At 42.2% G+C, this 23,245-nt stretch overlaps 2 protein-coding genes and 1 pseudogene across 2 annotated transcripts; 2 read left to right on the top strand and 1 right to left on the bottom strand.

Moving 5' to 3' along the window:
• Nucleotides 1-9,237: 9,237 nt before the first annotated feature.
• On the bottom strand, nt 9,238-12,368 carry LOC104053550 (olfactory receptor 11A1-like). Its single transcript, XM_064455830.1, is given in 4 exon segments — nt 9,238-9,673; nt 9,675-9,870; nt 9,873-10,005; nt 12,360-12,368. Coding segments are annotated over 4 exon segments (774 nt in total).
• Nucleotides 12,369-15,579: 3,211 nt separating this feature from the next.
• Nucleotides 15,580-16,343, top strand: LOC104053549 (olfactory receptor 5AP2-like). Its single transcript, XM_064455829.1, is given in 3 exon segments — nt 15,580-15,867; nt 15,869-15,936; nt 15,938-16,343. Coding segments are annotated over 3 exon segments (762 nt in total).
• A 4,914-nt stretch (nt 16,344-21,257) lies between these two features.
• Nucleotides 21,258-22,415, top strand: LOC104044530 (olfactory receptor 10A7-like; annotated as a pseudogene).
• Nucleotides 22,416-23,245: the final 830 nt, after the last annotated feature.

Below are 23,245 nucleotides of genomic sequence, written 5' to 3'. Positions count from 1 at the left end.
AGCAACATCCAGAAAAAAAGAAGTATTATGTCTCAGGCATGCAGGAATATCACACAGGGCCAAGAGGAGACTTGGGCCAAGAGCTATGCAGTGTCAGCACAAGCACCTGTTAGGATGCTAGCCACCACCACCCGTAAATGTGAGTGACTCTACTTCTGAAAGCTAGGGATCACTCCCTGAGGCAGAGACGTTATCTTTGTAGGAACTGTTAACTTCTGCATCAAATTTAATCATCAAGGCATCCAATATAAATCCCTATATGGAGGGAGGCACACATTTTTAGATCATGTCTGATTTCAACCTGATGCAGCAGACAAAGAGCAATCAGCTGAGTTCTCTTCCAGAAGTTTCTGTTGGTTAGAAGTGGAGTTCTAGTGACTGATTTCACTGCAAAAATCTCATCTTACTTCTCCCTAGATATGCTACATGAAGGTCTGAGAAATTTTTTTAAATTCTCTTTGAGGAAGATTAGTCCTGTTGTGCTTGACACATCTCTAAGAATAAGAGAAGTTAAATTGTAGGTATGTTTATCCTTCTCCACCAACTACAGATGGATCCTGAGTGTTGAGCTACGACTAACTTCTAGCTTGTAAGCAGCTAAAAGTCAGGTCATAGAAGTCTTCTAGGGAATATTCAAGGATAATTTCTGTAACTTCACATATGATACCTGTGACCTGAGCTGCAGTTAGTTTCCTACAGACAAGCTTAGTGCAGATGATACTTGTTGATACAACCTTCCCCTCAAAACAGCAGAAAACAAAGAAACTAAACTCATCCTATTGAACTCGCCTCCCACTCCAGGCAAGTCATTTAAGTGTTATATTCCTCAGGTCAGGGGAAGAACATAGGAAGGAAAAAATTATTCAGTCCTCCTGGAAATAGCATGAAAAACCTCCTTTTTCAACTAGCTATACTGCAAGCTCACAAAAGTTCCCTCCTATGGGCTAGAGAATGCAGCAGGACAATGACCATAAGTGGTTATCTAGTCTACTCACCTGCTCCTCTCTGTTTCTTGACAAGTCAGATTATTCCCAATTTAATTTTGGGCTATGGTTAGTTGCTGTCGTTAATCCTGAAGCAAAATGTTTTAGCTTGTTCATAGCCGCTTAATGTCTCAAAATTTTTATTTAAAAAAATATATTAATGTATCTCTAAAGGAAAAGTTGTTGTTTTGAAATGAAAAATATAAAACCTGGTAAACATCAACATTTTTCCTGAATTTTAATCCATCAGTTGAGCTGTGAAAAATGTTTTTCTAAAATTGCCTGAAATCTGACAAATATTCCCCATGCTCCTATAATTATATTTTTCATTTGTTGAAAGAAAAAAGTCTGTGTGCGCATGACATTTATTTGTGTTCTTGACACTTTAGCTAGCTCACTATCCACTAAATCTTCTTCTGGCTTTTTCTCCATTTATACAAATGTTTATTTGCCTGTGTCGTGGTTTAGCCGGCAGCTCAGCCCCACACAGTCGCTCGCTCACTCCCCCACCGGTAGATGGGGGAGAGAATCAGGAGGGTAACGCTCATGGGTTGGGATAAGAACAGTTTAATAATTAAAATTAAAAGAAATAACAGTAGAAATGCAATGTAAAGGAGAACAACGAGAGGCGCAAAGCCCCGGGGGAGGGGGAAGGGAGGGGAAAGGGGGAACGAGCCGCTGAAACAAAACCGCACGCGCCGCAGCCGCTCGCCGCCCACCGACCTGACGCCGCCGCGCCTCCGCGCTGCCACTGTCCCCGCTCAATATACTGGTCATGGGGTCACATGGTATGGAATGAACCTGCCATTGGCCAGTCGGGGTCAGCTGCCCCCACCATGGCCCCGCCCCTCCCAGCCCCCCCCGCCACGCGGCAGAGCGCGGGAAGCTCGAAAGGTAGCCAACCCCCACAGTGAGGAGAATTAACCCCTTCTCAGCCAAAACCAGCACAGCCTGCCTGTCTACCTATCAGGCATTTTTTCCATCAGCTTGATATTTGTCCTACCTAATATTTGCCTGTTTAATTCTTGGACAAGTACCATCACTAATCCTCACCTTTGATCTTCTCTCATCTTACGGTGCTCACATCTACACATTGGTTTGTGTGTCTTCTGATCACATGCCTGTCTGCAGCAATGTGGCCAGGGTTGGTTGTGTTGGCGTATCTCATAGTCAAGTGAAAGAGTCTGAAAACCCATCTTCAAAATCTCATAAAATGTTTTAATAATTTTATATATTTCATTTTATATGAAGATTTTATATGAAGACCATGCTTTATATCTTCATTTATAGCTTCATTTTATATGGAGATCATGCTTGACCAACCTGGTAGCCTTCTATGATGGCATGACTGGCTGGGTCGATGAAGGAAGAGCAGTGGATGTTGTCTATCGTGACTTCAGTAAGGCATTCGACACTGTCTCCCGTAGCATCCTCATAGCCAAGCTAAGGAAGTGTGGGTTAGATGAGAGGACAGAGAGGTGGATTGAGAACTGGCTCAACAACAGGACTCAGAGGGTTGTGATCAATGGGGCAGAGTCTGTTGGAGCCCTGTAACTAGTGCTGTTCCCCAGGGGTTTGTACTGGGCCCAGTCCTGTTCAATAGATTCCTCAATGACCTGGACAAAAGGATAGAGTGTAACCTCAGCAAGTTTGCTGATGGTACCAAGCTGGGAGGAGTGGCTGATACACCAGAAGGCTGTGCTGCCATCCAACAAGACCTGGACAGGCTGGAGAGCTGGGCCAAGGGGAACCTAATGAAATTCAACAAAAGCAAGTGCAAGGTCCTGCACCTGGGGAGAAACATCCCCATGCACTGGTACAAGTTGGGGGCTGAACTACTGGAAAGCAGCTTTGTTGAGAAGGACCTGGGAGTGCTGGTGGACAGCAAGCTGACCCTGAGCCAGCACTGTGCCCTTGTGGCCAAGACGACCAATGGTATCCTGGGTGCATAAAAAGGAATGTGGCCAGCAGGTCGAGAGAGGTTATCCTCTCCCTCTACTGTGCCCTAGGGAGACCACATTTGGAGTACTGTGTCCAGTTTTGGGCCCCCCAGTTTAAGAAGGACAGGGAACTGCTTGAACAAGTCCAGGGGAGAGCTACCAAGATGATCAGGGGACTGGAGCATCTCCCTTATGGGGAAAAGCTGAGAGGCTTGGGTTTGTTCACCCTGGAGAAGAGAAGACTGAGCGGGGAATCTCATAAATACTTACAAATATCTAAAGGATGAGTGTCAGGACAATGGGACTAGACTCTTTTAAGTGGTGCCCAATGACACAGGAAGCTCCACTTAAATGTGAGTAAAAACTTCTTTACTGTGAGGGTGACAGAGCAGTGGAACAGGCTGCCCAGAGAGGTTGTGGAGTGTCCTTCCCTGGAGACATTCAAAGCCCGCCTGGATGCAGTCCTGTGCCCCCTGCTCTAGGTGTACCTGCTCAAGCAGGGGGGTTGGACACAGTGATCTCCAGAGGTCCCTTCCTACCCCTACCATTCTGTGATTCTGTGATATATGTCTTGACTTTTGGTACATAAATGTATTTTTCATCCTAACTGAGCATGCAGGGAATTTTACAAGAAGAGCGCCAGAGGCAATTGGAGCTGTCACTGGATTTGCAATGCAGTCTTGTTTCTGAAGTTAGTGAGAGGGATCATTTTATCATGGACAGCTTTGCCCTTCATGACTCCTGAGAGAAACAGCCAAAGACACACAGTCCACAGATGCTTGACCACAAAGTTTGACAAGAGAGTGGAAAATTATATATATTAAGTCCCTTTAGAGTATATTTATTTAACGTCATCAGGCTTGAATAAGAAACAAGAAATCCTCTGTTGCATCATATGCTCATTAAAAACTTGAGTCTAGCAACTCTTTATCAAAGACTATTTCTCCTACCAGCCACCTGATGACTGTACAGAGAATTAGCAGCAAGAAAAAAAATCGTTACAATTTCCTCAGTCTATCAAGCCCTTGGGTAAAAATTACACAGTGTGAAGGGCAGTCACAGGAGTAGTATTCTGGAGTTTTAATGGTGCCAGCTAAAGCTATTAGAGATGCTGCAGAAAGTCTAAGTGGCCCTCTGGGGGGGAGGGTGTGTGTGTGATCAGAGCAGAAAAACAGAGCATGGTTACAGGAAAATAAAGGAGGGAATAAGTGCTTTCACCAAGCAGCCCCTCTGAGGTGTCTTGTCAAAGAAAGGGGTCAGGTGCTGATCCACAGCAGGACCATTTCAGGCCTCGCTTGCCTCAGGCTTCTTTCTGGTCAGCGGGGGGTGTGCAAAGGAGACACCCAGGCTCCTAGGAGGCTGCAGCAGCTGCACAGCAAAGTTGCCTGGGCAAAGATGTATCAGTCTGGCCTACACATCACTGCCATCCCAGCCTTGGGACTGCCCTCCTCCCCTGTGCGCCCCAGGCTCAAGCATTGCTGCTGAGCCCTGAAACACAGCCCTCACCACATCACTTTCCCTGATAACCCTCTGGCCAAGCCTGCAGACCCTTGGCAGTCCAGCCATGTAAAGGTAGTACACAGCTTCTCCACGCAGAGTCCCTCCTGCCCCAGACCAGGTCCCCACCCTACCAGACCCCACTGTGTCAGTGGTGTCTCATAGGTTGCCCTTGTAACCCCTGAACTTCCACTCTCTGCAGACCATTCCCCTAGCTTTCCAGAAATAGATGGGTGCTCTTCAGCCATGAAAAGCATCTTCTCTCTGGTGGTGACAGCTTACAGGTCCCAGGTGTCCCAGCCCTGCCCTCCAGCTCTGTTCAGCGGGTGCCCAAGTTCCCATTCTCAGTGTCATCCCCTCATCCCCATCCCAAAGCCTTGAGCAATTCCCTGAAATACTGCTCCCTCCAACCTCCCCCACCTCTGCAATACTCATCCAGCTCACCCATTGTGTCTCACTGAACTGCCATCATTCTTCTATAAGTGTCCCCAGTGGGATGTTTAATGGAAATTATTCTGTCAAAGGGTCATTGTAAAGGTTTTATGTGCCTGAGATCAAGGTATGGGTTCCTCTCTACTAGAGTTGTTTTAACAGTAAAATGAATACGTACTATTGATGTGGGTGCTCAGAAACTACAGTTCCTCTGTCACTACCTAAAAGTAGAGAGAAACGTCTGTCCACAGCATCTTTGGGCATGGTTTCACAAACCTTAGGGATAGCCACATCAAATCACAACCTCTGAGGCAGAACCAAGTGAAATCCGGTCTATTTCACAAAAAAAAAAATAAAAAAAAAATTTGAGATGTTTGAAATGCATAAACAGAAAGGAAGAGGGAATATTTCAAGTTAGACTAAATTATTGTCTCATCTTCTGCAGATGCTAAAGATATCTTAACTAAGATAACTCAGAACATGCAGACAGTTTAGTGACAACATCTCAACTCAATTTGAAATCTCTGGTGTTCGTGGATATGTGTCAAGTGCCAGCCTATACAACTATTCTTGGGTTATAGCTATTATTATTGTATTAAGTTCTCATAAAGAGCAATGCATCATTATTGTTTTCAACTGTTGAAAAAGTAGCCAAAGACACACACACACAAAAAATAAAAATCCAGAGTTCGCAGAAAATTATCAGTGCTAATCTTGGAATTGTATCTTGGGAATCCAGAGAAGAGAGCTGTGGTCATATGCAGGTTAATTTTCTATCCATGTTCCACCAGAAAATGGCAGGCATCTGATACTTGAATATCCTCCAGGAACACCCTCCCTTGGCTTCCTGACAGCCAGCTTGCCCTGAGGACTCTACACCTGCCCATCAGATAGTGCACTGCACTGTTTTCTTGAACCATCTGATTCATACACTCTTTGCCACTCCCTTGGGACCAGATTCTTTGGGAAACAGGACAAACTGGTCTCTAGCTATTATCCTCATCCTAGTTCCCAAGGCTTGGTTTGCGCCTAAATCCTCACCAACCCACCTAGCACATATTATTCTGCATTTTCTAAAACATTTCAGTGACATCAGTTACCTTTCCTGTTTTTTCTATATTTTTAAAATTTCCTTATTCAGGAAATTTCACAATCAAATTTCAGCAGGAAACAGCAAATTTCCTCCTCCCGATTAAAAAAAAAAGTTCATAAGTTGTAGATTTCAAATTTCTGTCAGATATATTCAATTTAGAGCTTTCTATTTCATTGTGTCTATAACTTTTTAAGTTAAATAGGAGTGTCAGTTCAGATTGTATGAGAGTTAAGATCTCAGTTAAAGAATCTCTGATTTTTCTGCCTATTTATACCCTGATTCATCACTTTGTTATATCTCTATTGTCAAAGCAAAGCATTTCAGAAAAGAGAGAAAGAAATATGTCATGTTTATAGGATATTAGGTTCTCTCCTGTTCAAAACCCAAATGGTATCTTCCCAGATTAAAGATTCATTAGAAAAACAGTAATCCTCTGGCATCTAGTTATGGCACAGTTATTTAAAAAAACTGCAAAATTCAAAGTAACAGAGTCTGCATACAGAAATTGCAACTGCAGGTGGTCCCAGGTTCTGAATTTCAACATCCATGCTTGCAACATGAATAAGAAGCTATCTGCACCAACTTGCTCGGGAATGAAATTTCTCTCTGTGTTGCAGCCACAAACATAATATAAGTAAATTTACAGCATATCTGAGCAGACTTCACATCCTCACTTGGCTACATGCAATGTTTTTCTGCCATAGAATGCCCCTTTTCTGCCACACCATCCTAGTGCAAACCTGGAAAACCAAGAGGAACTCGCAATATTCAGTGGAAATTATAGAGCCATATTAATTATTAAAGAACCCTTAAACGTCTCAGGCCTGAAGACAGGTTAAGGTAGGTTTCAATATTTAAGCAGGTTGGTTTTGTGCTGAGGGATTCAGACACACTTGAAACAAAGCCATCTAAATAAATAAAGAAGATCCAAGTGAGCTGTGTTTCAAAAAATGATGGGAACAAACAGGCAAACTTGGAAAACACTGTATTGTAGTCAGTATTCAAAAAAAGCTAATAGATAGTGCAAGAAACTGTGGGATAAATACAATGTTGGGTTGCAGTAAGGACATGGCTTGTCTGTTCCAGAGGGAGCTAGATGTAAAGAACATTGACAAAGTGCATCCTGCATATGTACTGAGAACTTTGGTATTTAATCTAGACAGCTGTGTAGTGTATCTCTAAAGCCAATGAGCAGCAACAGAAAAATAGGAAACTACTTTGGATAATTCATTACACTCAATTCCAGGTGTAGGCTTAAAATCAATGTGAAAATCAGGGTTTGAAGATATTTTTGCATCCATGACTCTGTCTGCAGTTGCTTGTCAACTCTATACAGCCAATGTTTAAAGTTTATTGGTATCAGTTTCGGTGCTCATACCTAGGATCTTCTACAGCCCTTGGAAAGAAATAAGCACCTCCAAAGAGTGACATGCCCATCCTGATTGAGTCACATATCTGGGAACAAGATAAACCACATATGGAAGAGGTGCCTGTGACTTTCCACTGGCTTCTGAGAAACACCACATTCCTGGCATTGGTACTGTTTTTCTTTCTCCAGTAGCTAAACTTAACAGAAAAGGTGGCCACCCTGGCATCTATAGTGCTCAGGTTCCTCCTGATCCCCAACTAATTGGTGAAGGCACAGTGGCACTACCAATGGGTTTAGAATTAAGAGCTCTCTATGTCTGTCCACAAGGGACCCAAAACACCTGCCACAGACTACATTACAAACTTTCAGCTGTCTAATTTAGGTGAGGTTTGACCCACGTTGCAGTATAGCGAGCAAAGATTTATATCACTTTACTTTAGACAGGTAAGTGATGCCTGGAAGTCTAATTCATACCTTCAATCTTCAGATGAGATGAATGTTCTTTTCTTGGCAAAGCCCTTTTCTTTCCATAAGCTTCAAAGGTAGCCCTAGATACTGTCATGAAAACAAACAGCAACCTTTAATTCTCAGATTCCTCTCTGTAAAGTCACTATAGTGGTATGGATGTCTTTATCATCTTTGTCCCAAGGGAAGCATTGCCAGCATCCACACTGCTAAAGGTAGCTCCTAAAGAAGTGGAACCCAACCTCTGGACTTGTACTGCACCCTGGCTCTCACCTACACTGCGCAAGCCCCCTCTGGCGTGGGCAGGAAAAAAACAAGCATCCTATGACACAGGAGAAGCACAGGGACATCTATGACATCTTCACAAGGTAGGCAGAAACAACCTGTGCCCTAGGAAAGACATACATGCTTTCAGAGCAGTAGTAGGCACAGTCCAGGGAAGCATCCCCACAGCACCGACAGGATACTGTATCTCTACATTTAGGCAGCTGAATCCTGCCACACCATATCACACTTGGCCAGGGTCCTCTTCTGTGCCTCAGGTAGCCATACCCACACTGACACATGAGCTATTCTGTGCCCCATGTGTCTGTAGCTACAAGACATTTTTCTTCTTGTGGCGTTTGATTTCTGAGTGAAATAATATGAAAACATGACAAAGCTGTTTTGAGTTTAATCAAGATGTCATGGTTTTAGCTGGAATAGAGTGAGTTTTCTTCACTGCAGCTGGCAGAGTGCTGTGCTTTGGACTTAGTATGAAAATAATGTTGATAACACACCTATGTGTTAGTTGTTGCTGGGTAGTGCTTGTACTAGTCAAGGACTTTTCTAGCTTCCCATGCTCTGCCGGGTACACAAGAAGCCGGGAGGGAAGGGGGCACAGCTAAGAGAGCGGATTCAAACTGGCCAAAGTGATATTCCATATCATGTAATGTCATGCCCAGTGTGTTACCTGGGTGGAGCTGGCTGGGGCGGGGGTAGCGATCACGGCTCAGAGACCGGTGGCGTCAGTCAGCCGGTGGTGAGTGGTTGCATCACTTGTTGTTTGGATCTTTTTCCCCTCCTCCCAAGGGTTCATATATCTCTCTCATTTTCAATTTTCATTATATTACTATTATTATTGTTATTACTGTTTTATTTTAATTATTAAACTGTTCTTATCTCAACCCACAAGTTTTCTTCCTTTGGCTCTTCCGATTCTCTCCCCCATCCCACAGGGGTGGGGGGAGTGAGTGAGCAGCTGTGTGGTGTTTAGTTGCTGACTGGGGCAACCTTTTGGTTTTACAGGTTTTTTGAGGAAGTCCAAAAACATATCTTTCTCCCCAGCCACCCAGCTCCATTTGTGAGTAGGTAGATTGCTACATCAGTGACTTGCTGTGGAAATCACCTCCAATGCTTTATATTTTTATAGTCTGTTCCCCCCCCAAAAAAAATCCCGACAAATCATAGCTCTTGGTGTCATTTATATAAACCCATAAATGCCTGGACTTCTTTCCCCAGGGCTCCTCTGACTTCTTTGTTTCTTAAGGTGTAGATAAGTGGATTGACCATGGGTGTTACCACAGTGTAGAAGACAGACCACAACTTGTTAAAAGCTGTGAGGTTGTAAGTTTTTGGTAACATGTAGACAAGGATGAGAGTTAACTAGAAAATAGTGACCACAATGAGGTGAGAGGAGCGCGTAGAAAATGCCTTTTGCCTCCCTGTAGCTGAAGGGATTCTCAGGATGGTGATCAAAATATAGGATGTTACAGTGAAAAGAAAGGGCAGCATAGTACATGTAGCAGACATCAAACATGTTACAACTTCTATCAGAAATGTGTCACTGCAGGAGCATTTTATCGCAAAGGCGAACTCATAGAAGAAATGGTCAATCTCACTGGGATCACAGTGACATCAACACTGTGATAACAAAGCTGATCATAAAACCACTTACCCAGGCCCCTTCAGCTAGTGCTGTTCAAAGCTTATGATTCATAAGGCTGACATAATGTAAAAGTTTGCATACTGCTACACATCGGTCATAAGACATCACTGCCAGGAGGTGACACTCTACCCCAACTAGAAAAGCAAATACAAAAAAACATGTCATGCAGCTGCTGTAGGAAAAACATTTCTGTCACCTGTCAGAAAGCTGGCCAGTAGCTTGGGCAGGATGGTGGAGCTGTAACATGTCTCCAAGCAGCACAAGTTACTGAGGAAGAAGTACATTGGGGTGTGGAGGTGCTAATTAGCCACCACCAACACGAGGTTGAGAATGTTCCCCTTCATTGTCACCGTGTAGATAACCAGGAAGAGCAGAAAGAGAGGAACCTGAAGGTCAGGTAAATCTCCAAATCCCAGGAGGATGAAAACTGTAATGTAGGTTTGATTTTGCTTTTCTGTAGCTGACATCACACTGAATCTTGGGGAAAGCAAATACTAAGATGTAATACAAAAATTAAAAACCTGTTTTCCATGCATGGCTGTAAAGATACACAATTCTACTTAATTCTTGGATCCAATCTCTATATGCTGATAACTTATTTAAAATTCCAACTTTAAAAGCAATTCAGCAATACTTTCTATGAAAAAAACAAATTGTCTTATCTCAGTTTCAATCACTGTTGGTATGCCTCAGGGTCAAGGCAATATTCTTCTTTTCTAAGTATGGATGATTACATGCCCATTTTTGGCTCAGTGTCCTGGCTTGTTTCCCTGTCTTGTAGAGGCATACCCTAATTCTTGATTTTTGTGCTCTGGATATATTTTATCTGCTCCTTTGCAGATCATTCAGTTACGCCAACATGGGGAAATGTGTTCAAAACTATCTACACCTAAACTATGGCATTAGCTTGCAGTGGCATCAGACCTGTTTCTGCAACCAGACAGTCTTCACACAAGTTTTCTTATATTCTGCATCTTGGGTGGCCCAGTGGATTTATGAGGCAGGGAAATTTTAGGCATGGGGAGGACTGTCTATGCAGTTTGTGCAGTTTGTTTAGTGTCTCATCACTTAAAAAGTATTGGGATATTTGGAAAAAGCTGAGACTGGCATAATAAAATCATTATGAGCCTTAGAGTTCAGCAAATGGGCAATTATTTCCACTGATGGAAAAACACAGAAAGTCAGAAATTAATCTTCTCATCAGTTCTTCCTTCACTTTCTTCCCAAGTCTGCACACTTTCCTTTGTCAGGCTTACCAGGTAGCCAGTTATGGACTGACTCTTTCAGACCTGCCCACATTACATTGTGGGATGCAGCACAGATACTGCAGGCTGTCTTCTCTTTTCATCATATTTGTATGAAAACCAGTAGCTTGATCTTCCAAAGTGTTTGCTTTGTCTTTACTAAATCTCCATACGTTCTGGAGCCAAGATTAACTCTGAAGTCCCTTGTGACCCATTATATGCTCTTGAGTATGAACACAAAATCTCCTTTGATAGCCTTACTAATGGAAATTTTAAATAATCTATTGATTAGGTAGAATCTTCCCAATAACATTCTTGATTAAAGTTTACAATATGTTAATACTGCACTGAAAATTACTAATAAATGTTGCTTTCTCCATCCCCCACACATATTATTTCCAATTGTATTCCATTTTCCAAAGACATCTAGATACCTAATGAATGTACTGTGAGCTGGGTATCTGTTATACCAAATAAGACAGGACTGTACTGCAACCCGCTTGAATGGTGTCTTTACAACATGCCTTTGATGCAGGCACTCATGTATAGCATGAGGACATGTAGTAGCATTTCAGAGAAAAACCAATGCTGGGCCAAACCACAACTGGTGCTTTCCACAGTTGGATTTCTGATCTGAAGCAGATGATGAGAACAACTACTGTGCCAATATTGCCTGAGGTCCCTCACAGGAGGACCTGAAGCAAAGCTCCAGAAAAAAGAAGAGAAACATGGAAATAGGTGTGCTGTGAGGATTATAATGCTTCTGAAGCATTGTAATTCATAAAATCTTCATTTTGTTCCATATTTCTTAATTTACAAGAGCACCAGATATAAGCCTTCCATGTACCCAAATGTAGGTACTCACCCAAGATATACAAGATCTCCTCCTGGTGGCCTACCTTTTTTTCCCCAGCAGCAGATAATACATTTTACATTTAATACAACGTGCACAAAACAGTACTGCAGATAGGGACAGTCCCTGGCTGAGTCCCTCTCAGCACTCATGAATCTTGCATGACTTTCCACCCCATGGCAGAACTCATTAAGACAGATGGAAGAGAACCTATGACAAATCATGCCGTAGCCTAGGTACTAGGGTACCATCTGGTAGTAAGGGAGCTAGGAGTAATGACTCTTCAAGCTACATGGCAGCTAGAAATAAATTATTTTAGTTAGTGAGCAAGTGCTGTAATCATTCTCAGGTTTAAAAAAGGAAGACAGAAACCTCTTAGAAGCCGGAGTCATCTCACCTAAATTTAACCTCTTGAACATTTGACTATTTTAACTAGATATCTGGGTGTCTAGAATCAACTAGATACTCAGTGTAGCTCTCTCAGTGGAGAGAGACAGACACTTCTGAGAGTTTCCATAGCCTCTTCAGGTGACAATTTTGATACTGGAAGACTCACATTGCCCATTTTCTCTTCACTTTACAGACAGAGTCTGTAAAAAACTGTCTGAGGCTAGGTACAATTTAATAGTGTGTGAATTAATTACATGAACTGAGATCTATGTATTGGTGTGTCTTGTCCTCCAAACTAAAGCCTCTAGATGACACTTACACATAGAGACCATGGCAATCATGTAGCTGAGACTATCTGGTTGAACTCAGCCTTTTATTTCTATCACAGAACTGACAGAGCAGCTACTTGGTGGGAAACTAAGGGCATCCCATCTGAAAATCAACACACAGATTCTGTATTTTTGAGACAGATTTATTCTATCTCATGTTAGCAATCAAAATGGATGAGATTCAGTCTTTGCAGTTCAGCTAGGACCAGCTCTGTACCTGCGCAGGTCAAAGTCACTGTGATAGAAATTGATACTGCAGATTGTTTTGACTACACTCCCATCTAGTGGTGTTTGCACAATGCAACTTCCCCTTCTACTGTTTTGGGACTTCACTATTCATGTGGTCTTTGAATTTCCCCCTGTTCTTGTGATTTTTTTCTTTTTTGAGGCTCACCAAGCTGATGCAAAGCTGTGCTTTGCCAAGAGCTACTTATTCATCAAGCTGTTTCTGTCTGGCCTTGGACACTAAGCAGTTTGAACCTTGACTAACAAATTACAGTCTACCTGGCCTTCTTAGATGCAACCTAGGATGCCGAGATTAAAAAACAGGACCTAGAACAACACTGTCATTTGTGATACCACAGCTAGGAACACAGTCACCCTGCAGAAAAAAGATCAGGCAGCATCTCCAGAGGATGACTGAAATAGCTGGCACTCTGATAGCTGCCTGGTCTTGAATCCAGGCCCTAGACAGTTTTCAACTTCAACACATCTGTAGAACCCAGTGTTGAATTTACAGCAATGATGATCATCATAGTAATCTTTCACTCAGTTGTCATCCTATTTAACAATATAATTCCATCCAGGCCCAAAACTAATCAAAATGTAGGCTAAGAAAAATGCTAATTCTGATCAGAGTGTGCAGGAAAAGAATGGCTATTTACATGCAGAGACGTTGATGACAACAGCCTCTCCAAGGCTTTTGTTTGCTGGATTATCATGTAGGGGTTTCACTAGTCTCAGCTCTGAAAAGGTTTTTAAAGAGTGAGGTGAAGGGAGGAACACTCTTTACCTGACAGAATGGAAGAGTTTGTATATTCAGTTGGCTAAAAAAGAAAAAAAACCAAAAAGGAAAATATGGAAATTATTGCAGGGGGGTGGCAAACAAGGAGCTCTAATTCTTTTTTTTTTTAATGAGAAAATCAAGCTTTTAAAGAAAATAAAGATGGATACAAAACCTTGAGAAGTGAAAGATTTTTTAACTGGACTGTGGTTTCAGGTAAGAAAGAGCATTGGTATGAAAGGTTTGTTGATTGACAGAAAAACAGGACACACTTCCAGCATTTTCAATTGTCGGATGTTGGCAAATTAGCTAAAAATTGGGATCTTGAATGAATAAGTGTTTAAAGGAAAATTTACAACTAGATCTGTGGAAATAAATGTCTTGCAAAGTTATACTATCATAAGTAGTCCAAATGTAAGTTATTGGATGGGTGCCCTTATATGGCCTTCACTGCTATAGCATCTGGTCACCTCCCTGTAGTGTCTAAATGTGGTGAGCAACATCGAAAAAGTGGTGCAGTCTGCATGGCAGAAGTGGACTTCTGTGCTAATATCTGAACTCCTGCTGTTGTCGATGAAAACAAATGGATAATTTCCTTAGATGATTTAGCTCATACAAAGTAGATATATAAAACATATTAGACCGATTACAGTCCAAAGTGCTTACTTGTCTCCGTAAACTATAAAACGAGTCTGAGATGAATGCCTTAGATGCAGATGTTCCAAGTTAGGTGGCATTAAACCTGCTGAAGATAGCTCAAACAGGTGTTGCTAAATTGGGGTGCTAGATCTGGGAAGGCAGTGGGATGGGGGAAAAAAAAAAAACCACAACACCAAATTTGAATTTGTAATGGAGGATATGTTTAGGGAACCCTGGGGCTGAAGACTGTCCCTCCCAGGCTGTGAAGGGTCACAGATGGAATTTGTGTTGCCAGGTGTATGGGCTTGAAAAATGTATGCCTTGCCTATACCTCTCCCTACTCCAGGCACATCTGGATAAAAACAGAGCTGACAAGAAGAGTCTATACAGGAAAACATAGATTTTCTGTTCAATTCCTTTGCCGGTATAGCCTTAACAACTGTATTGTGCCTAGTTTTCGTCACTGAATATTTTTTTCTGTAGTATTTTTACACTAAACAAATCCAGAGAAGATCAAACAAAGCCTCAAAATCAGCCAAATGGGATTTGTAAGGAAATCTAGAGAATTAGGTGATTCAGTACACATGAGAGGAAAATAAAAAAGAACACTATAACAAGCAGTATGATTTTATCTAAACTGTATTTTTCTGATTAAGGGTCTGGCAACTAAACTCTCTTTGAGTTCTCAGTGACAAGAAATAGGTACTTTCACAAGATGATTCATCCTGTTAAATCTAGAATTCTTCACTCTACCCATTGACAAGACTGAAGGGTGAGACAACCAGAAGGTGCTTTCGAGTGTGTTTGGTCTTTTTTTGGCAGAGCAAACATATACTGAGGATGGTACAGATGTTCTTCACACTTATTTTCATTGGTGGAAGTTGGATTCTTTTTCCGCCTCCTTGAAATAAGAAAAATAACTGCATTAAATGTTATGCTACATACTTATATATAGTGAATATATAATATGCATCAATACATATTATCAATGGAAATATGCCTATGTTACTACTGGAGCAATCAGACCAAATACTTCTTTTTCACAATGGAAAGGAATATGAGAAAACCTGTGATGGCATCTAATGACAGAAGTTGATTTTGAATTTGCTTGCACAGACTGGAAACATGGTAGAAAGCACTCTTGTGCCAGAGAAGAATCACTAGAACAAAAGTTACGACAAAGCAAGAGTGGAAAAACAAAACAGTTGTTACAGAGTTCATCCTTCTCAGATCTGGGAATGGCCCTGAACTGGATCATCTTCTCTTCCTTATGTTTCTGTCAATCTACATTGTAACCATAACTGATAACATTTTTATAGCTGTGCTGATGGTGGCTAATAGGCACCTTTGCACCCCAATGTACTGGGCAATTCGGCCTTCTTGGAAATCTGCTACAGCTCAATACCTTGCTGAGGATGTTGCTTAGGTATCTGGGTGGAGACAGAAGTATTTCAGTCAATGGATGTTTTACACAATACTACTTCTTTGGTTGCTTGGCAGCTGCAGAGTACTATATGCTCACAGTGATGTCCTATGATAGGTACCTAGCAGTGTGCAAACCCCTGCACTATCCATCCTCTATGAATGGCAAGCTCTGTATCCAGCTCAGTGCTGCATCTAGGATAAGATGCTTTCTATCTAATTCTATACTAACATTCCTGATCTCAAATTTAGATTTCTGCGGGTCTAATGAAATTGAACATTTTTTTCTGTGACTCATTCCCAATGATAAAGCTCTCCTGTAGTGAGACTCATGTGGTGGAACTTGTCACTTCTTGTTGCAGGTGCATGCTCACTGCCTCCATTTCTGTTGACGTTCACATCCTATCTATACGTCATTATCACAGTCATGAGAATTCCTTCTATCAGGGGAAGGAAGAAGGCCTTTTCCACTTGCTCCTCACATCTTATCGTGGTGATTCTTTTTTACCGGTCAATATTAACTGTCTACGTACTTCCTCATCATGATACCCAAATACCTCCAAACAAAGTCGTCTCTGTTTTTTATACCATTCTCACTCCCTTGGTCAATCCTCTCATTTACAGTATGAGAAACACAGAAGTAAAGGAAGCTCTGCAAAAACAGGCAAATAAATTGCTGGCTTTCAGAAGGCTGCTTTCTGTTAAAAAAAGGAGGGTAATAATCCTTAATGAGTTACAGGTTCAGACAATGACATAGCATGTGAATATAGCTAATTTGAATACATAGCAGTAAATAAGCAGATAAAGAAAATAGGTAAATAATCTTGCTATCAGTTGGGGGGGGTGATATGGAGAAAGAACATTGCTATGTAGTGAACACTGTAAAGTAGGCAAAATAAATCCATGAATGTCATTGTATATGTATTACTGCACATGATTTCTTCTTGCCGGTCTGCTTGCTTTCTTTTTACTTACTACAGCCGAAATTCAGTTCAGAATAAGTTGAAACTCAACTTATAGTGGTGTCATGGTTCAGCCCCAGTTGGCAACTAAACATTGCGCAGCCACTCGCTCACTTCCCACTCCGTCAAGGATGCACGGAGCCTCTGGGCCAGTCACAATGGGGTGCTTTTGCCACTCATTCCTGGTTAGGCTCACTTCGGCCTCCAATACAGTTAGCTCTTGGGATCCCCCTGTCACTCCAGCAGTGCTGATGGGTTCTGCCCCTATACAATTTGATGGCATTAAGGTGCACCGTGCTCCAGTGTCCACTAAAGCTTTATACTCCTGTGGGTGGGATGTGCCAGGCCATCAAATCCACACAGTCCAACAAACCTGGTTATCCCTTTCCTCCACCTGGCTGGAGGCAGGGCCCTTCTATTCCTGATCATAGTATTCATCAGTCACTTCTTGTAAATAAGAATCATAAGTGTCTCTATTAGGATCAGAAATAAAATCTACGCTTCTACTCCTCTGTCTGGGGACTTGCTCACTGGAAATTGGAGCAGCAGCTCTCCTGGAAGAACCTCCCTGAGTGATTGATTGTTCTTCCTTGCAGCTCATGCACCTGTGCCTCTAGGGTTGAGGCAGGTTTTCCATCCCACTTCCTCATATCCTCTCCATGTTCATGCAGGTAAAACCATAGGGTGTCTCATCATGTGTATCCTCTCTCCTTTGAGCAAAGGGAGACTTACACCTAATGGCTGAGATACTGGTCCGTACTGGTGCGGAGTGGGACATATCCTCTTCATGCTGCTGAACCTTCCGGGACAGTTTCTCCACAGCCGAGACTAGGGAGGAAGAAAGATTCGCTTCATACTCCCAGAGTTTATCAATCACCTCCACCACCATTGGTGCCTCGTCATCTTTCCAGGACATTACTGCCAATGAGTTTGCATGCGAAGATGGTGCACTCCATACAAACTTCCGCCACATGGGTCGTGTGCACTCGGCTTCATCTGGATCTTTGGATGACCGTTGATCGTCCAGGTCACCATAAATCACCTCAAGCACAGCCAATTCCCTTAGATACTGGATGCCTTTCTCCATAGTTGTCCATTTTTCTGGGCGATATGTAACATCTTCTTTAAAGGGATACCTTTCCTTCACTCAGGACAGGAGTCGCCTCCAGAGGCTGAGGGCTTGTGTTTTTTAATCAATTGCTTTGTCAACACCTCCTTCCCCAGAAAGGGATCCCAGTTGTTTGGCTTCTTTTCCCTCTAATTCCAGGCTACTGGCCCCATTATCCCAGCATCAGAGCAGCCAGGTGACAATGTGCTCACCTGAAGGACGGCTGAAATCTTTTCGCATATCTCGCAACTCGCTTAAGGACAGGGATCAGGTGGTCTCTATTTCATTTATGACTTCTTCCTCCTCTCCTTGTGACGGCCCTGCTTTTTCATCATCCCGTTCTAAACGAGTGGACGTCCGCTTCCAATATTTCGTCTTGTGTATGGGGGCAACTGATACTGGTACAGGTTGATTCTCTGAGCCAGCTCCAGTACTTGTCTTGGGGGTTTGAGTGGCTGCAGTGCCTGTCCTCAGGGCTGGAGTGACTACAGTGCCAGTCACTTTGCATTTCAATCCAGAGACCTTCTCTTCCCCTTGGGAGCACTGAATACTGTTGAGCAGGGCTCGGTATGCATGGGCCAGGCCCCAGCATGTTGCAGTTATCTGTGTCTCTCTGGAGTTCCCAGCGTAACAACATACTTTCTCCCAATATTCTACTAGTTTTTCAGGATTCTGCACTTGTTCGGGGGTGAAACTCCAAAACACTGGGGGTGCCCACTGCCCTAGGTATTTGCCCATGCTATCCCACATGCCCTGCCACTCGTAACTATCAAGCCTTGGGGCAGATTTCTGGGTGATATTCTTAAATTGCTTAGTCAAAACCAAAACAACATGCCCAAAAACTAACAATAAGTGCACCTTAACCACCCAAGGATGTTCAAGATACAAAAAGGTTGTTGTAATCAAGGTGGAGACGTCATAGAACAAAGTTGCAAAGGTATTATTCTGTATTTCCTCCATATAAAATCTCTCAGAGGAGGAGGTATAATTGCTAATTGCCTCAACGAGGTGGTATCTAAAGCACAGTTAACGGTTTCAGCAAAAACCCCAAATACCAGATAAAGCTGAAAACGAGTGTTTGTATAACAAATCTTGTAGGCAAAACATTACTAATCACAGCAGAACACAGCAGACTCAACAAACCAACACTGATCTTTAACACCAACGGCAAAAAGGACAACATGGTGCTGTGACCAGCAGCGGTTGTTATCTCCAACCCTTGAGCCCCACGTTGGGCTCCAAAAAGACTGTCGTGGTTTAGCAGCAGCTCAGCCCCACACAGCCGCTCGCTCACTCCCCCACCGGTAGATGGGGGAAAGAATCAGAAGGGTAACGCTCGTGGGTTGGGATAAGAACAGTTTAATAATTAAAATTAAAAGAAATAACAGTAGAAATGCAATGTAAAGGAGAACAACGAGAGGCGCAAAGCCCCGGGGGAAGGGAGGGGGGAGGGGAATGAACCACCGAAACAAATCGCACGCGATGCAGCCGCTCACCGCCCGCCGACCCACCGCCGCGCCTCCCCGAGCCACAACTGCCCCCCCTTAATATACTGGTCATGGTGTCACATGGTATGGATTGAACATGCCATTGGCCAGTCGGGGTCAGCTGCCCCCACCATGGCCCTGCCCCTCCCAGCCCCCTCCCCCCCACGCGGCAGAGCGCGGGAAGCTGGAAAGGTACCCGACCCCCCCATGGTGAGGAGAACTAACCCCTTCTCAGCCAAAACCAGCACAAATGCTTATCAGTATAGATGGCTCAAGAAAAAAAAAGTAATTTAATGTTTCTAAAGGGTAGAAGAGAATGCATCTGAGAACGCTAGATATCTGCAATGTACACAATGATGTCTGAGCTATGTTAAGACTTTCATGGAGATGTAAGAGATTCAGGTACTCCTAGCAACCAGCTTATTTTAGATTACTTCTGAAGAATGAACAAAAATAACATACGACAGTTGTTGTTTCTAGTCATAGATTGTAAGGGAAATGTAAATGGGTAACTCAGCTGCTGATGTTTGCCATATGACTGTTTGCAGAAACAACACAAAAGCTTTTCTTGCTCATTCAGGAAAATATTTCACTTGTGAAAACATGGTGTTTTTTTAAAAAAAAACAAAACTCCTTCCTGCTCTGAAATGGGTCTTCTTTTAAAGAAAGAAAGTAGTTGCACAGTTTGAGAAAGGGAGGTGCTACCCACAAAAGAGGACAAACAAGTTACATACTACTTCAGTAAACTGAACCCACCCAAACGCATGGATGCAGCAGAACGTGCTGAGGGAAGTAGCTGATGCTATTGGAAAACTGGTGTTTGTCATCTTTCACAAACTGGGTAGCTTCCCAGTGACAGAGAAAAAGCAAATGTGCCTGTCTTCAATAAGGCCAAGTAGAAAGATTTGAGGAATGTCAGCCTCACCTCAGCCTTGAGGAAGAATAGGGAGCAAATCCTTCCGGAAGCCATGTCCAGGCACATGAAGGGCAGGAAAGGATGTGAAACAGCACAGATTTACTGAAAACACATCATGCTTGACCAACCTACCACCTTCCGTGATGACATGACTGGCTCAGAGTGGGTGAAGGCAGAGCAGTGGATGTCATTTAATGACTTCAGCAATTCTTGACATAGTTGCCTTGTAGCCAGGCTGGGAAGATCCAAACTGGATGTAAAAACAGGCTGGTCTGGACCATTGAGGCTTTAACAGGTAGTGGTCAACAATCTAAGTCTACCTGGTAGCTGGCTATAAGAGACATTCTTCACGGGCTGATACTGGGACTAATGCTGTTTCATATATTAATCAGTTGACTGGGAAGATGTGATAGAGAACATCCTCAGAAGTTTCCAGATGACAGAAATTTGGGGACAAGGGAAAAGGACCGTACACAGGAACTTAATGAAATTCAATACAAATGCCAAGTCCTGGCCATGGCACAAAAGATGCAGAGGTATAGATTGGGACTGTCCATATGAGGAACAGCTCTGCAGGAAAGGACATGTAAACTCAGAAGTGGATTCAGATGTTTACCTTGGATATGGTTATCTTCATCACAAATATCTAAATATGGACAGGTAGGTTGCAGATGGTCTACGAGAGGAAAGTTTCTTACGATACTGAGTTCATGAACAATTGTCCAATGGCACTAAATAAAGAATGATAGTTTTAAAAAAATCACAAAATTATCAGGTCATTATTTTATATTTTAGCAGTGACAAGACCAAATAGTAAAACATATGTCCTGGCCATCCTTCAAGCTTCAAATGTATGGCTGTACCATCAAAAGTTTTATTCTTTATTTATTTGAAATTTGCGTATACATACATACATGTGTGAAAAGAGGGGAAACAATTTTTTTTCTAAAAATAGAGCAGGGAATGTAATTAGATTTCAGTTCTGTAGGAAATTAATTTATATTTTGCACACAGAAAATAAAATAGGTGAATGATGAAAATAAAATGATGAAAACATATTTCAGACAATACCAGCTGAACTGAAATATGAAGTAGACATGGCAACATTTTAGCTTAATTAAAAATGAAAACAGACAAACTATAAGGAAAATCCTAGCTCTTCTGCACTGAAGCGCATTGTTTTTTCTTATTACCTCATTTATCATGTGTTGCTTTTTTTTTTAGTGTGCTTCTCAAAATGTTATTTGCCCAGCTATATTTGATTGCCCCACTTACTATATAATGGAACCAGTTTCAGAGCAGCTCACTATTTTTTTCTTCATCCCTATAAAGACTTTTCTTCTTGTATCTTCCTTGTTGGCTTATACAGGCTGTGTTTTTCCTCTTTCACATGGAAGCTGTTGAAGTACCAGGGCTCAGAAACCAGACCTACTTCATCTTGCAGGGCTTCTCCCACCTTGCTGCTCTCCAGGTCTTCCTCTTTGAGGGAATTCTTCTGATGTTTCTAATCATGATGACAGGGAACTTTCTCATCATCACAGTTGCAACCACTGACCTTCCCTTGCACACCCCTGTGCACTATTTTCTAAAAAAACTGCCTTTAACTGAAATTTGCTTAACACTAAATGTAGTGCCCAGGTTGCTTGTGGATTTGTTTTTGGAGAGAAAGGTCATCTCCTTTTCTGCCTGTGCACTACAACTTTACTTTGTCACACTCTTCATCACTTCCAAGTGTTTCCTCTTGGGTGGCATGGCATATGACCGATACGTGGTTATATGCCATCCCTTGTACTTAGCCATAACAATGAACAAGAGAGTGTGTTTTCATATGGTCACAGCATGGTGCATTGCTGGTACCCCACTTTCTGTAGGACTCACTGGTTGGTTATTTAGCTACCCCTTTTGTTGTTCAAAGGAGATTGAACATTTCTTTTGCGATATCACTCCCATTCTAGATCTGGTCTGTTCAGACACACGCTTATTCAAACTTCTTGTGTTCATTGCTACTGTTGTACTTGTTTTGATCCCATTTATCTTAATAGCAGCCTCTTATATCTGGATAATCCATACCATCCTCCAAATGCCATCTGCCGAAGAAAGATGCAAAGCTTTTTTCACCTGCATTGCTCACCTGGTGGTGGTGACACTGTTCTACTGCACAGCTGGCATGATACATTTAAAGCCAAAGTCCAGTCTCTTGGCAAACAGCAGGAAACTAACGCCTCTTTTATACACCGTAGTAACTCCTATGCTGAATCCAATCATCTACACCTTATGAAACAAAGAAGTAAAGCATGGTCTGAGAAGGACATCTGGGAGAAGACAATTCTTCAGCAAGGTGCCTCTGCCTAGGTAGTCGCACTGATTTTCTGAAAATTGTTCACACTAGAAAGGTTAAAAATAACAGAATTAATGTATTCCTCAAAGTCTGTAACGGGTTTGGACATTTTAGCTTTTATTGGAAAAATACTGAAAAATGTACATAATCTATATAATGAATAAATGAATATATTTAATGTAACGGTCCAAAATATTAGAGAGACTACAGGAACAAGCCATAAACTACATTAACTACAAAATGTTTAAGTCTTTTTCCCTTCTTCTACACAATGGTTAGCTTCCAAGCATGTCTAATATAAGGACGCAAGGACACATGACTCCAGCATACATAAACCTAACTTATAGCAAAATTCCAGCAAAATTAGAAGAAAAATGTTGTGCCTATTTTCTGGAAAAATATGCCAACAGATTGCTGGCACATTGGTATAGTTTATCCCATGGTAATCAGATCCTCCCACCAGAAAGTAAAAAATAAGGAGAAAGATTCAGTTGACTGGATATAGGAATGGGATTGAGTTCAAGATTATGACATTCAACTGTAGGTTGAATTACATAAATCAACACCTACAGGCCCATCAAAGTCAATCACAATCTAGTCAATACACTCAGCAGCATTTAAGGAGCGAACAACTGAGAGGAGCTTGCTTTGGCTGCTTGAACACAGATAACTAGCACTGCTGGAAATGTCCTACATCATCTTATTTTTGTTCCAGTGCAAAAATGCTTGAGTTTCCCATAAGTCTATGTTGTATCTGCCAACCCGAATGTAACAGATAACCCAGGGGACTGCAGGCAGCCAAGGATGTTTCAAGACACACCTGTATTGCAGCTTAGTCAAAGGATGTG

The sequence above is a fragment of the Phalacrocorax carbo genome, chromosome 7, assembly GCF_963921805.1.
Source record: "Phalacrocorax carbo chromosome 7, bPhaCar2.1, whole genome shotgun sequence".
NCBI classification, from domain to species: domain Eukaryota; kingdom Metazoa; phylum Chordata; class Aves; order Suliformes; family Phalacrocoracidae; genus Phalacrocorax; species Phalacrocorax carbo.
The sequence above is the reverse complement of the archived record's forward strand: the minus strand, read 5'-3'. Positions and strand labels throughout refer to the sequence as shown.